Source organism: Gopherus flavomarginatus, chromosome 16 (assembly GCF_025201925.1).
Source record: "Gopherus flavomarginatus isolate rGopFla2 chromosome 16, rGopFla2.mat.asm, whole genome shotgun sequence".
Lineage (NCBI taxonomy): Eukaryota > Metazoa > Chordata > Testudines > Testudinidae > Gopherus > Gopherus flavomarginatus.
The window spans coordinates 27,873,068-27,887,505 of NC_066632.1; the positions used below are offsets into that span (position 1 = coordinate 27,873,068).

Consider the following 14,438-nt stretch of genomic DNA (forward strand, 5'->3'; position numbering starts at 1 on the left):
GCAAAACGGCGCCCACCATTTATTCTGGCGCCCTAGGCAATTGCCTAGGCTGCCTAAATGGTAGCGCCGGCCCTGCTCCCCACCCATGGGTCCCACTTATGGAGAGAATCAGAAACAGGATCCTGGTACTCTGCCCAATCACTTCCAGGCAGCAAGATCTCAATTGCCCCAGCTCCTTTGGGTCCATCCCATCCAGCAGCTGACGTGCAATCACAGCAGTCGGCCAGGGTACCAGTTAGAAACCAGACCCTGCAGCCAGCCCTGCCTCCCCTATGAGCTCTATGCCTTCCCTCTGGGGTACAGCACAGAGCGTTTAAGGCCAGATGGGACTGTGCGGGATGCACTAGTCTGGCCTCGCACCGGCCCTAGGTCTAGCCAGCACCAGCAAAAACGGAATGAAGTTGCAGAAACTGGGGGCTGAGGTTTTTTTTTTTTTCCCCCCGTCCATATATTATTTTAAGTAAACTATCACAATCGAAGTACTTTCATGTTCAGCCACTCGGAACACCAGGCAAGTCCAGTGCTTGGTTGGGGGTGGGGGGGAGAGGAGCATTTTGCTCACTTACATCCATGAGCCCAGCCTGGGGCACTGGGAGGCCACAACCTTGTGAAGCTGTAGCAAGGAATTATCCGGCTTTGTAACAGGGTTCAGACAGGCTTGTAACAGGTTTGCTACCGAGGGGCCATTTTCAAAGGCATATAGGGCAGTCAGGTGCCTGATGCCCACTGAAAGTCAACAGGGACCTCAAGTCCCCTTTGTGCTGGTAAATGGCTCCCCTCCCCCCCTCACACACCCTCCAGGTCAGGGGTTACTCCAGGGAAATGCAGCTCGTTGACACCTGATGGCCCCCATTATAGTGGACAGTTTCAGCCTCCCCAGCTGGGCCTGACAAGAGCCCACAGGCACAAATGAGAGGAACACCAGGAAGACTGCAGTCTCCAAGGCACACAAGTAAAAGCAGAGACAGGCCTGAGGCACAGACTCCAGCTGCTCTGGGGCCAGGAGGCTGCCCAGGTCCAGCCCATTTCTTGATTAAAAGCAGCTTGGCCCAATTGCTCAGGAAGGTGCAATGCTAACAAGATTCACAGCCAGCAACCCACCCAGGTAGGGGAGCCTGTTGCAGTTCTGATTCAGGGACTTGAGTCCCTGGTTGCAATAGCCAGACAGGAGCTGCACAAAGCCCAGAAGGGAGGAAAAGCTACATGGGACACAACAGGGAGTTGTGAGGCAGAATGACGCAACAGTCACAGGGGAGGATTCAGGAATTTGTGTATCCAATGGAGTTTGCTTTGAGCTGCAGAATAAAAGGCCAAAGAAATTCCTTTAGTCTGCAGTGGACACAGCCCTGGGAAGCTGCCTTTTGACATCTGTGGAGTTACCCTGGCACAAAAATAAGACATTATCCTCACCAGCTTGATGGGGTCCTGGCACTGTGGCGGTCAAGGCTAGGCTAGAACCAAGGCACTGGAAGAGACTTTGTGGAGCAGGGTTTCATGTGCGAGTGCTCCCTATGCCCTGGGGCTGATTATAAAAAGGGGGATTGTTGATCCCTTTTAAAATCATGAAGAGTTTGGCTGTGGACAGATAAAATCTGGCAGGTGTCCGCCACGAGGAAGGTAAGCTAAAAAAAATAGTGACAAGGTACCACTGCAGCAGACAACAAAGGACGTTTGCCCTGCCAAGCAGTCCCCTGTCAGGGATGCAGCGCGCAAAAGTAGACTGTCCTCACAGCCAAGGCAGCCTCCACATGCTTCATCTACAGACAACTCACAAAGGAAGCCCAGAAGAGCCGCACATAAAGAGGACCAGGTGCATCACTGAGGCCATGTCCTCCCCAAGGAGGATATCCTGGGGACCAGCAAATTTTAGATGCCCCAGAAAAGGAGGGAGTTTAATTTGGTGCTTCCATATAGAATCAAGAAAGCATCGACAGGCAGAGGGCTAGCCAGTCCCAGGGCCATGGAAGAGCCCCTCCCCCTACCTTACCCATGGTCTGCCATGGCTCATGGAGGATCCAGTGTCTCTGTACATGAAAGCTCATGCTGCACCAGTGGCTCTCCTCGTCCCAGCGGTTCAGTGGACAGGGCCTAGTTACATGTGGGCAGGATGGTTCTGGAGGCACTTGATGAATTCAGCGACGGGTTTGTCCTCGTAGCAAATCTGATACACAGCAGTGAAGAGGGGGAACCTATGGGCCGATGGACAAAGTGACACGGTACGCAGCACTGATGATGGCAAATCCATCTCTATACATACAGAATTTCAACATCTGGAGCATTAGCTGCAGGACAAATAGGGATCCCTGCACCCGACATCTTTTGCTTAGCAGCACACAGCAGTTTGGGGCAGGAAATGAAGGCTAGTGTATCCAGCCGAGACTAGAGAGAGTACACAGAGGCCGAACACACCTGCCATTGATAGAGCACAGCCCCCATCCTGACATTAGCGCACTAACACTCAGTGACACAAAAGCTTAACAACCACAGACATTTGGTGCTTCATTCAACAGGTGACACCTCCTGCAGCACAGCACCCGCCACCCCTCTGCTAGACATTGGGCTAAACACCAATCCGGGGGGGGGAAATGTCTCCTACTGAATCAGAAATATAACACATTGGTTTTCCCACATATCTCCCCTCCAAGTGCTGAGCCAAGATGGCCCTGCTTAGCTTACAAGATCTGCACAGGTACATGTACTGGCTTTATACAGGCAGGAGTCAGAACCTTGGCAGATGGTCTCTTCTGGGTTTAGCAGTTCTACCTGGCTTGACATGTGAGAAAAGCAGCATCACCCGCTCTTATTAACCACCATGGCTGGAGTGGTTGGAGGAGACTGGAGCTCCTGTCCCCACATCAGACAAAGAGGGTGCAGTTTTGCAATCCAGCATGCAGAGCAGATGATGTGCCAGCCCAACGCAGGCTTGTCCTCACATGCACCAGGCACCTACCCAGGCAACTCATAAATGAGGAACCAGACTAGAAGGCAGGAGCTGGTGACAATGGCAGACACTGCCCGACAACACTGCGGCCAAGGAGCCTCAGAAAGGTGAACTCCAAAAGAGATAGTGGCAACAAGAGAGACACTGACGCAGGGACAAAGCTCCAGATCAGCTAACGAAAAATGAGTTGCTGTCACCATCCAGCTTCCTAACGAGTGGTTGGCTGGGATTTCACTGGAGTTAGCAGATTGACCCTCTGTCTCCACCAAGGACTGTGATCTCTGGGGCAGACAATCCAGGCTCTGAGGCAGGTCCACCTCTGCTACAAATGTGGGTGCAGAGCTAAGGCTTGGGCTGTGCCAGAGAGCCCAACCTGCTCGTAGGTGGGCTCCAAGGGAGACCATGGGCAAAGCCGAGGGGAGGGGCAACAGCACTCACTTCTCTGCCAGGTTCTTCTGTTTGAGGATGTGGTTCAGCTCGGCAGCCGTCTGGGGACCCTGCAGCTTCTGTCCATTCAGCATCTCCTTCTCCAACTGCTCAATGGACTAAACAAGCCAAATATAACCCAACCGCAAGGTGAGCTGGGCCCATTCACCTGCAGCCGCCGACCCCCAGCCTGTCCTTTCTTCCCCAAGTCAGAAGGCCTCATCACAGGGGAGGACCAAATGGGCTGCAGAGAGCAGCAGCTGCCTGGATCTGACCTATGGGCTCACAGCTGTGCACTAGGACTGTGTCAGGGCAGAGCTCTGGCCAGTTATGGGTGTGGAGGGGTTGCACCTTCCTCTGCAGCGTCCAGCACTGGCTGAGCCAATGCAGCAGGGATAGTGAGTGCTGATCTGATTCATTAAGGAAGTTAGGCCACCAGGTTCTGACCCACCAGGACAGGGCCTCTCTTGCTACAGCCCATTTACTGCCCAGCTCCATTCCTCCTCCCCCACGAAAAACCAGACTGCTCAGGTCCATGATGCCACCAACATTCCCCACCCTGGCACGCACCTTCCCAGTCCTGGCAAAAGCCTCGGCCACCCTGCGGTTCCTGCCACCATAGCAGGTGGTGATAAGGTCGGCGATCCCACAGCTCTCCAGGAAGGTGGACGAGGTGACAGGGCCTTTGCAGAAGAGCTTGGCAAAGGTGATCATCTCCATCAGCCCGAGGCGAATCACAGCTGCCTTGGTGTTGTCCCCAAAGCTCAGGCCATCACAGAAACCAGCCCCTACAGCTACAACGTTCTATGGGGACAACAGCCCACAGGGGCCTGTTACCAGCAGAGATCACTCTCTGTCAGTGTCTGCGTGTTCCTGGCACATCAAGGCACCTCCCTGAGGGCCCATACCTGCTCCTCCTGCTCAGAGCCTGTCAACTAAGCAGGGCTGGATCAGGCCAGCACCTGGATGGGAGACCTCGGTGGCATCCTTCCTACTGTGTCCACTTGCCTCAGCATGGGCAAGCTGCTGGACTTGGTGTAACACTGAGGCCTCCCCATTGCTCCCATGATGTTTTGTGTGAGTGGTGACCCAGCCAAAGTCAACTTGGGCCTCTCCATTTAGCCTCCCTGAATGCCCTGCAGAGATGGCATGCCAGGCCCGTTGCTAACCCAATGCCCTGCCCTTTCGTGCACCTTGAGGGCCCCGCAGATCTCCACAGTGTCAGCCTCTGGTACCACGGTGATCCGGAAGTTGCGCGTCTGCATCAGCTCCTTCAAGATTTGCCCATGCTCCAGGTTCTTGCAGCCTAAAGGGTGTGTGTTGGGGGGCAGCGTTACTGGCAGAGACCCTGGAGAAGGATTGTGCCCACCTCCAACCTGCCCAATAAGGGAGATGAACTCATGCCTCCACACTCCTGGCAGCTCTGCCCCTCTTGCCAGGTGTTAGAGCTGGGGCCTTGCAGAGCAGTGGGGAGGGATCTGGTTTTATTGACACTAGGGCAGCAGAGATGGCACATGGACGGTCCAGCCCCTGCGCCTAGGCCCCACAAAAGGACTCCAGGGTCCTACTGGCAAAAGGAAGCAGAGGTGCCTTTTCTGGAGGATTCTCTCCTCCAGGACACAGCATTAATACAGGAACACAACTCCAGCTGCTACACATGGCATCTCACCCTGATCAGCTAAATGCAGGGCCTAACAGCCAGGACTCCTGGTTTCCGTTCCCAGCAACCCAGTTTGACACATCATAGTCACAGCCAGATGAGGGAACTGACACACAGTGGGAACAACAGTGACCTCTGTGGGGTGCAAAGGGAGTGGGGGGGGGGGCTTAATGCTTGTGAAGTGCTCTGAGACTGGCGGAGTGGATGGTGCAGAAGGACAGCACCTGAGCCCTACCCTCCAAATATAAATTAAACCCAAGCTTTGCCAGGCCAACAGGCAGAGCGCGCCAACCCCAGCGGGGTCCCTTTGAATTTCATCCAGCGCCCCGGAACATACGCAGACAGGAAAGGCCTCAGCGTATTGACCTAGGAAAGCATCATCAGGCAAGGAGCAATAAGCCTGCTAAAGCACTCCTGCATGGATGCTGGACAAACACAAACTGGCTCAGTTGTTAGCCTTGGTGGCCTTGGGATATCATGGGAGACAGATGGTCTGTCAAGAGCTGACAGCAGCAAGGAGCATGGAGCCATCAGCTGTTGCAGTGATAAAGGGAACCACAGCCTGGCTGTTTGACATTACAAAACCCCCAATGCTGCCCGCCCCGCCCCAACCTACGCCCCTTGTCTCTCTGCTCCAGGCTTCAATTCTTACCCTCATAGTGGCCTGACGAGTGTTACTGGAACGTGAAGCAGTTGCAGAGCCCTGCTGCTAATTCAACTGGAGGCAGAATCACAATTTTGACTTAATAAGGCACCTTTACCCAGAGCACGTCTGGTGTGACTTTAACATGATGAAACCTAATTAGGGACAACGCAGGCTTGGCTTTCCCTGCCTGCTGGTGAGTTGACTTAATGCCACCTTTATGTGTGAGTCACTCAGCTCCTTGCGGGGGCAACAAACACGAACACACACATGACAGACCCCCCCAAGGGGCTAAGCACCTGCACTGGGTCGCTGCTTCTCCGCTCTAATCCTCCCACAGCTCCCCAGGAACGCGCAATAGAGGCTTTGATCTCTACAGCCATAACGGCAGTTGGCCCCAAGCTGCTCTTAATACAGTGTGACAGATGCTGCAGGAAACAATTGTGCCCTGACCGGATGCTTGGTATTTGTATGACCGTAACCCTCACGCTGCCTCTCCGGCTCTGGGGGAGGGGGTCCCTAGTGCTGGGCAGTATACAAATGCAGGGTGAGTAGAGGGAGCTGTTATAAACGGGGCTCACCAGCTCTGGTCTGTATGAGTGAGGTATATTTCTTAGTAATTAAAACAACACATTCAGCAGGGGTGGAGACTCTGAACACAGCAAATAAGCCAGAGGGAAGAGCTGTCACTATAAAACATAGCTAGTAGCAGGCAAAGACCCAGGACTGGAGGAGTGTCCCAGAGGGACAGTGCCCACTTTAATAATGGACCAGGAGAGGCTGTGATTTTCAGACATGGGGCCAGGCTCCTACACCAACATTTAGGCATGGGCAGGACCTGGGTCCATAGTCAGCAGCACCGATTGCCTTCAACGGGGCTTGGTCCCCCTGAAAGCCAGGCCAGTGCAGGGCTCAAAGACCCTGACTCCAAGCATCCAGGTTTGAAATTTTTGCCCTAAATTAATACAAATCCATGAAGGTAACATGGTATAAGACCCATCCCAGCTCAGCCTCTTAGTTTTCATGCTGCAACACTGCTCCTCTGCTGCCTGCATTTTGCCTGAGTGGACAAGGACATGGCTGCTACGCATGGCTGGAAAGTGCCACATTCAGGCTGCACTGCTAGATTGATAAAGTAATAACCCCAAAATACTTCCCAGGAGACCTGACCAATTCCAAGCCTCTCTGGTGTATCCACCAGGCTATAACTGACATGCACCCATGCCATGAAAAAGGGCCTCAGTCCTGCCAGTTCTTGGATTGATACCGTCTGTGTAGTTGTGTAGCATCCAGTACAAGGGGGCTTTGGCTGCTAGGCACCACCGTGATTAGGACTAAGAGCATGATGGGTTTACAACGTTCTAGCCCCCACCCCCCCCCTTGCAGTGTCTCGTCTGCTTTTAAAGCCAAAGCCACCTTTGACTCTCATGAACAGAAGAGCTGCTCAAGCCAGCCAGTCATTCTGTTGATCTTGGCTGCTTTCTATGTTTAACAAACAGGCCATACACATGGCCTGTCATCAGCTGAGGTTTCCAGCTGCCCTACTGATAATATAAGACTGGGAGAGTGTCACCAAAAGGTCCCTTAACATGGTGCCACAAGGCCTCTGCTCAGTTTTCCCTCTAGGGGTCCAGCCCCCTCGGCATCATGAGGCTTGTCCCCCTTGCCTGTGGCGCAAAGCCAGAAAATCCAGAGAGCTGGAACCCAGCAGATGTCTGTCTCCAGCACCAGGACTAAAGGGCCTGACACTGGACCTGCGATGAGGGTTCTAGCACCAATGCCCAGGGATGACATGACCCCAGCCAGCTCCTCACACACCATGGAGCTGGGCTCTGTGTAGCCAACAGGCCCACACATACAGTCATGCTGGTGAAACTGGCTGATGCTCAAAGAGCACTCCCCCCCCCGACGGTGCAGGGATGGGTGTGGGAGGAAGAGTCATTTTTCTACCACCACCCAACTAAGCATCTGACACCTGCTAAGGTGCCCTCCCTACCCCCACCCCAAGCCCTGTACCTGGAGTAGGCAGCAGGCAGGACCCCTGCCCTGGGAGGGAAGACCGGCAGGGCCCCTGAGTAGGGTGGGGTATTTGAACCCCTTGTAACCCTGCCCCCTCCCCAGCTCCAGGCTGACAGGGCAACAGGGGGAGTGGCGGGGGTGGCTCATTACCAATGGTCGTTTCGCAGAACTTCTCCTCTGCCACTTCGTTGGCAATATTGGCCCCCATCAGGACGCTCATCTCGATGCCCAGCCATTCATGGATAACGTGTGAGATCAGCTTCAGCCCCTCTGGGCCCTCATCCACCCCCTGCGATGCAACCGGGAGCAGTGGTTATTCCCCCAGGGTGTTGGATGCCCGGTAACTCCCAAGCTCCCTCAGTTGCATTGCACTCTGTGTCCCCTGTGCCTCATCTGCATTAAAGTCTGGCCCGTGGCCCACCATCATGCCTCGGTCACCCACCTGATGAGCTCTGTTAGTGATCATAGTGCCCTAACCCCCATGCCCCAGCTCTATTATCCCTCCACCAATCCCAAGGCCCACCCCCATAGTCTCCCTTCATCCCACACACCCTCCCCCAATGCCACAGCAGTATTCTCTCTCTCTCACACACACACACACGCACACACACACACACACACACACACAGAGTACCCTGCTCCTATTCCTTCTGAGTTACTCTGCTTGCTGCTCTACCCTCCATGCCATGACCTGAACATGCCTGCTCTACCCATGAAACCCAGTTTCCAGGTGAAAAATCCCTTACACTCTTCCCCCCCACACCAGTGCCATGTCCACCTACAGACTTGTTTAATTAATTAATTGAGATCTGGCCCCCTCCTGCTATCACCCTGCTCCTTGTCCACCTAAAGACCTGGCCCCCTCCTGCTACCACCCAGCTCGTGCCCTGCCAGCCAGTGTGCAGAGCCCCCCGCCCCAGTGAGCCAGGCTCAACATCTAGATGCTGCTCCCCCGCTCACACCTTGATGAGCGATACCCCGATGGTCTCCTTCTTCACATGGTCTTTGAGCTGCTCACAGAGTTTGCCGATGAACTGGTGGGGCACCACAAAGATGAGGATGTCTGCCCCAGTTGAGGCCTTCAGCAGGTCTGGCACCGCCACCTGCAGGGGAATGAGCTCATCACCAAGGAGTTGTGTCCATTGTCACTAAGCCGCTACCTAGTGCCAAGAGGGGCCTGTAAAACCCTGGGCATTACTAGGTAATGTGGTGGGAAATGGGGGCTGCCAGAGGCTCCCCGTGGAGGCATGTTCTCCAAGTACATGGCCCACCTGAAGGCAGGAGCCACGTGAGTTTCTCCCCTCAAGCCCGGAGTTCAAGCAGGGTCTTTGGGGCAGGGTCCAGTGAGGCAGCTGGGGCTTGAAGATGGCAGAGCATCACCTGGAGGAAGGCTCAGCCCCATGTCCCGGACAGGAAGAGGCCACCCAAGAGGCCAGGGAGGTTGGGGTGGGGACAGGAGATGAGGCTGATGGATGGGGAGATCACACACCTATCTGAGGGGTCTTAGTTGGGTTTAACCCCGCTTCCATGCTGGCACATGGTTCTGTAATGGAGGTTGCTGCCCCTAAAACACCACAGACCCTTGGAGAGAAGGGGGCTCTTTGCAGGGCTGACACCCTTAAGCACAACCAGACATGCAACGCCATTCCCATCCAGTATGGTGTGAGGAGTGACTAGGGTGCCCTTTGCCTCAGTCAAGGTTGCGGTAGAGCGAGCACCGTGGGTGAGAAGCAGGGAGTCAGCCAAACAGCAGGGAGGGGAGGGGGGCTCCATGGAGTAAGAGCAGCCAGGGGCCACAGTGCAGGGCGCACAGGGCAAGCTCACTGCATGAATGAGTAACTAAGCACAGAAGCCATCCCCACAGCAGTTGCACAAGCCATTCCCTCCGTGTCCTGGCCTCAGGGACCCAGATCAGTTAGCTGACTCTGGAGCAGATATTTATTACCTCCATCACCAAGGAGACAAGCCTTTGAAAACAGGCCTTGCCCTCCTTGATCTTCACTCTGCTGGGAGAGAAACCAGCCCGCTCCTCTATCCACAGCTGCATTTCAGGGCTCTGCAGTGGTGTGGAGGGAGAGGGAAGCATTTGCTCCCAAGTTCTCCCCCCCTCGAAAAAAAATCCTCTCAGCAGTTTCAACAGGAGACATGCCTCTGCCTCTTCCTAGCTTGTGAGGTCATGTGACATTGTTAGGTGCTGGTGAAAAGCTGCTGGGTCCCACCCCAGCACTGACTGCATTTCAGTGGCCCATGAAGATGTTCCTGGGGTACAGGCTGGCATGTGCTTTGGGCAGTGGAAAGGGATGGCTTAGCAGTCTAAGCATCAGGCATGGAATCACTTCTTTCCAACAGGATTAGTTTGTGCTTCCCAGGGAGCCGAATGGGAGATCCAGGCAGCTTTGGAACCTGAGACTCGCTGCTCATCAGGACTTTGCTCAAATGCAGTGTTGTGCAATGCTCAGTTGCTGCCCTCCAGGCCAGAAGTGGCTGCAACACCACAGCCCATGTGCTTTGGAGCGAAAGGTGCTAGTGAAACACCAGGAACCTTCTGTGCATCTCCCCAGCCTATGCCTGATGTGACTACAGAGCCTGCCCACTGGTGAAATAGCTTCTGCTCAACCTTGCCCCAACCCCCCAAAAATATTGGACTCACCACATTGGGTGGCAGCTTGTGCCCTGGCAGGTATTTGACGTTCTCATGTTGCGTGTTGATGATTTCCGTGAGCTTCTTCCCACCCACCTCCTCCTCAAATACCCACATGTTCACTGTGGTCTCAAACTGCTCCAGCTTGGCGGCATTGCTGCCCACGATCTTGGCGATGGCTGAGCCCCTGCAGAGAGCAGAGGAGGCAGATGCATGGGGGGGCGGGGGTCACAGAGGGGGAGCCTAGTCAGGCACTGGAAGGGGCAATGGGTCCTAAGCAGCAGAATCTCTGAGCGGGCTCTCTCCCACATGGCCCTCGCAGAGCAAGGCCCCCTGCTTTGGCCATGGTCACAGAAAGGGGACTGGATGCCACTCACCTGCCCTGAGTCTTTTCCATGCCTGGAAGGAAACCTGGTAGTGGGGAGGGCTGGCAGTCTCGCTGGGTACTGGTCCCAGAGCCCCCAGCATGGTCACAGGGCACCCACAGATCAACTGCTGGGGGGGTGTCAAAGGAAGAGGCCAAAGGAGCCGGGGGTTACCAGGGCTAAGGACACTTGGGGGCACGGCATGGGCCGGGGCCGCTGGCTGTGTGGGGGATAACCCCGAGCCCAGGGGCAGCAGGGCAGGGGCACGCAGCAGACGGAGCTGCGCAGGGCAGAGCAGAGGGGACAGGCAGGCTCCGGCGGGGCAGAGCTCGGGCTCCGAGGCAGCTGCAGCGGGGCGCAAAGCCTCCGACTCCGGCCAGGCGGCGGCACCGGGACCCCCCGCCCCGGACGGGAATCCCGGCTTCGCCTACGGCCGCATCAAGCCAGGCTCCGGGACTTGGCTCCATGGGCGGCAGGAGCCGGGGCGCTGCCCCGGGGCAGGCGGGCTGCAGGGGACGCGGCCCGCGGGGGACGCTCACCAGTTCCCGGAGCCCACGACACAGACTTTCCGGCCGCTCATGGTCGGCGACTGCGCCGCACCCCCAGGACGGGGGGCATATAACGCCCCCTCCATGCAGGGTGGGCCCCGCCCGCCCCTAGCCCGGGAACCACGCCCCCAGGGGCCGCAAGCCACGCCTCCCGCCTGGCAGTGGAGACACAGCAGAAGGGACAGGAGGGTCATTCCCTTCCCCCTCAAGACACCTTGATCTTCCCCAGCTCTGCCCCTTTCTCACCTCCGCAAAGCGCTTCGAGGGCTATGGGAGACGAGCAGGGAGGATCGTTACTGATGGGGGCCCAGGTAGCACAAGCCAGTCACAGCAAAGCCTGGCTCAATCTCTGCTGCTGCTGATTCACTTTAGTGGCACAAATTATCAGCGCCTCAGAGCCAAAGCCGCGAACATGTCAGAGAGCAGCACAGCATTTACACTGAAGGGACAAACTGTGGAGGCAGCAGGGTTTTGCCCTTCAGAGCACAAGGCTGATCCTGGAGCCAGCAAATGCGCTAGGGATGCAGAGGGACAACAAAGGCCATTGTAGGTTAGAACATTTCATTTTAAAGCCCAGAGACTGACAGTTGCCCCAAGGCAAGCTAATAAATAAGGCTGAAAAGCAGTGCAAGGTTACCGGTGAGCTACTTGGGGCAGAGGCCTGGGAGGGTGAATTAGAAGCACATGGGCTTTGATAGCTGAGGCAGCCTGCAGGCCTCAGTGTCAACATGCCCAATGAGGCATCTGAGAACAAAGCTGCTAGGGCTCAGAGACAGGAATACTGTTACCTTTCTCCCCTTTTAAAAAATAAATAATAAAAACAGTTGTTTCTCTCAAGCCTGAGGATCATTTTTCCTTTATCAAAGTGAAGTAACTTGCACCCAAGGTCCCAGGTGGCAGAACCAGGAAGAGGACCTCACAGTTTTGACTTCCTCGCTCTGACCAATAAACCACATGCCCATTTACATTTTCTTCATCAAACATTTATACTTTGCTGGAAGGGATCAACATACTGACTCTGAGAATTGGGCTGAGGACAGGACTTGGATACAAGAAATTTACACTAAGCCCAGTGCTGCCATTCATAAATGTTTGAGATATAGAAAGGTTGCCTTTGGGCAAGGCAGTTTCCCTAACCTGTAGCCAGGTATGATCTCTCCCTTACAGGAAGATGTGGGGATTCTCTCTAAAGCCCTATATAACCTGTAATGCAAATGTGTACTGCTCAGACAATTTTAGTTAACTGCAGTTTCCTAGCAGCAGTGAGAGCGATCATTTTCATGTGTCATGCCAAATCCACATATGCAGTGTCAGTCCCGGCTATTAGCAAGACAAGGAGGGTGAAACTATCTTTTACTGGACCATCTTCTGTTGGTGAGAGAAAGAGAGAGTTTCGAGCTTACACAGAGCTCTTCTTCAGGTCTGGCACTCAGCTGGAGCCTGTTGGTAGCCCAAACAAATTCTGGAGACCTAGACCTGAAGAGCCCTGTGTAAGCTGAAAAGCTTCTCTCTCACACCAACAGAGGATGGTACAATAAATATCTCATCGACCTTGTCTGTCTGTAACGCCAATTCCATGGCTTTTTAGGTAGTTTTATAAAATTCAATATAAATAATTAGGGCCCTACCAAATTCATGTTCCATTTTTGTCAATTTCACATAGAATTTAAAAAATCACAAAGTCTGTGATTTCAGCTATTTAAATCTGAAGTTTCACAGTGTTGTAATTGTAGGGGTCCTGACCCAAAAGGGTGTGTGTGTGGGGGAGGGGGGGTTTGCAGTACTGCTACCCTTACTTCTGCGCTGCTGCTGGTGGCAGTGCTGCCTTTGGAGCTTGGCAGCTGGAGAGTGGCAATTGCTGGCCAGGAGCCCAGCTCTGACGGCAGAGCCACTGCCAGCAGCAGTGCAGAAGTAAGGATGACAAGTATGGTATTGCCATCTTTACTTGTGCGCTACTGCCTGCAGAGATGGGCCCTCAGTTAGCAGCTACCACTCTCTGGCCATCCAGCTCTGAATGAAACACTGCCACCAGCAGCAGCACAGAAGGGTAGCAGTATAGCAAACCCCCCCCCCTCCAATAACCTTGTGACCCCCCCCACAACTCCCTTTTGGGTCAGGACCCCCAATTTGAGAAATGCTGGTTGAAAGCCATATGGTTCAGGGACAGACCAGACCAGACCAAAACCATGCGTCACAAATGAAATACTACAAATGTGTGACATCAGAAGAGAACTTGAGAGAGACAAGAACAGCACTGAGGAAGCCGATAAATACAGAGCGATTGGCAGAAAGATCAAGAAAGGAATGAAGGTGGCCAAGGAGGTATGGATGAAAAACAATGCTCTAAAATTGAAGAGTATATCAATAATAAAATAGCAAATGAGACTTCCAGGTTGTAAAAGTTCTGACAAAGGAAAGATGGACCAAAGCTGATGCAATTCAAGACAAAGAAGGGAACAGTCTTACAGAAGAAAGGGACATCATCAATAAGTGGACAAACTACTGCTCTGATCTATACAACCTCCAGCCAACTGGACATCCTAGTGTCTTAGACAGCCCAGATTCAACAGAGGAGGAGGAGGACTTTCCAATACTATGTGAAGAAATGGATACAGCTGTGAAATCACTCAAGAATGGAAAGGCTACAAGTATTGACAACATCCCAACCAAACTGATGACATTTGGAGGAGAAACAGTAATAGATGTAGTCACCAAGATCTGCAACAAGATCTGGCAGACTGGTGAGTGGCCCTCCATGTGGACACAGTCACTAATCATCACTCTGCCAAAGAAAGGCAACCTGCAATTGTGTCAAAATTACTGGACCATAAACTTAATTAGCCATCCCAGCAAAGCGATGTTGAAAGTCATATTGAACAGACTGAAGCCACAAGCAGAGAATATCATTGCTGAAGAATAGGCTGGCTTTTGTGCTGGAAGTACCACAGAACAGATTTTCAACCTTCGTGTTCTATATGAGAAGTACTTACAATACCAGCAGGACATCTACCACATCTTTGTTGACTTCAAGAAGGCATTTGACAGAGAGCGGCACAAAGCTCTCTGGGCAGCCACGAAGAAGTACAATGTTGGTTGTAAGCTTATTCTTACCATTAAACAACTGTATGCCAAGGCCAACAGTGCAGTTCTCATCAATGGCGCAATAGGAGAGCGGTTTTGCACCACTGTTGGGAG

General features: G+C 53.7%; 1 protein-coding gene across 1 annotated transcript; it reads right to left on the minus strand.

Moving 5' to 3' along the window:
- Nucleotides 1-1,819: 1,819 nt before the first annotated feature.
- Nucleotides 1,820-11,340, minus strand: GPD1 (glycerol-3-phosphate dehydrogenase 1). Its single transcript, XM_050925687.1, has 8 exons — nt 11,235-11,340; nt 10,340-10,517; nt 8,652-8,792; nt 7,840-7,978; nt 4,561-4,673; nt 3,938-4,171; nt 3,380-3,486; nt 1,820-2,189 (listed from the first exon to the last, which is right to left on the minus strand). Exons 1-8 carry the CDS (start codon nt 11,327-11,329, stop codon nt 2,093-2,095), a joined length of 1,104 nt encoding a protein of 367 aa, XP_050781644.1. The 5' UTR covers nt 11,330-11,340; the 3' UTR covers nt 1,820-2,092.
- Nucleotides 11,341-14,438: the final 3,098 nt, after the last annotated feature.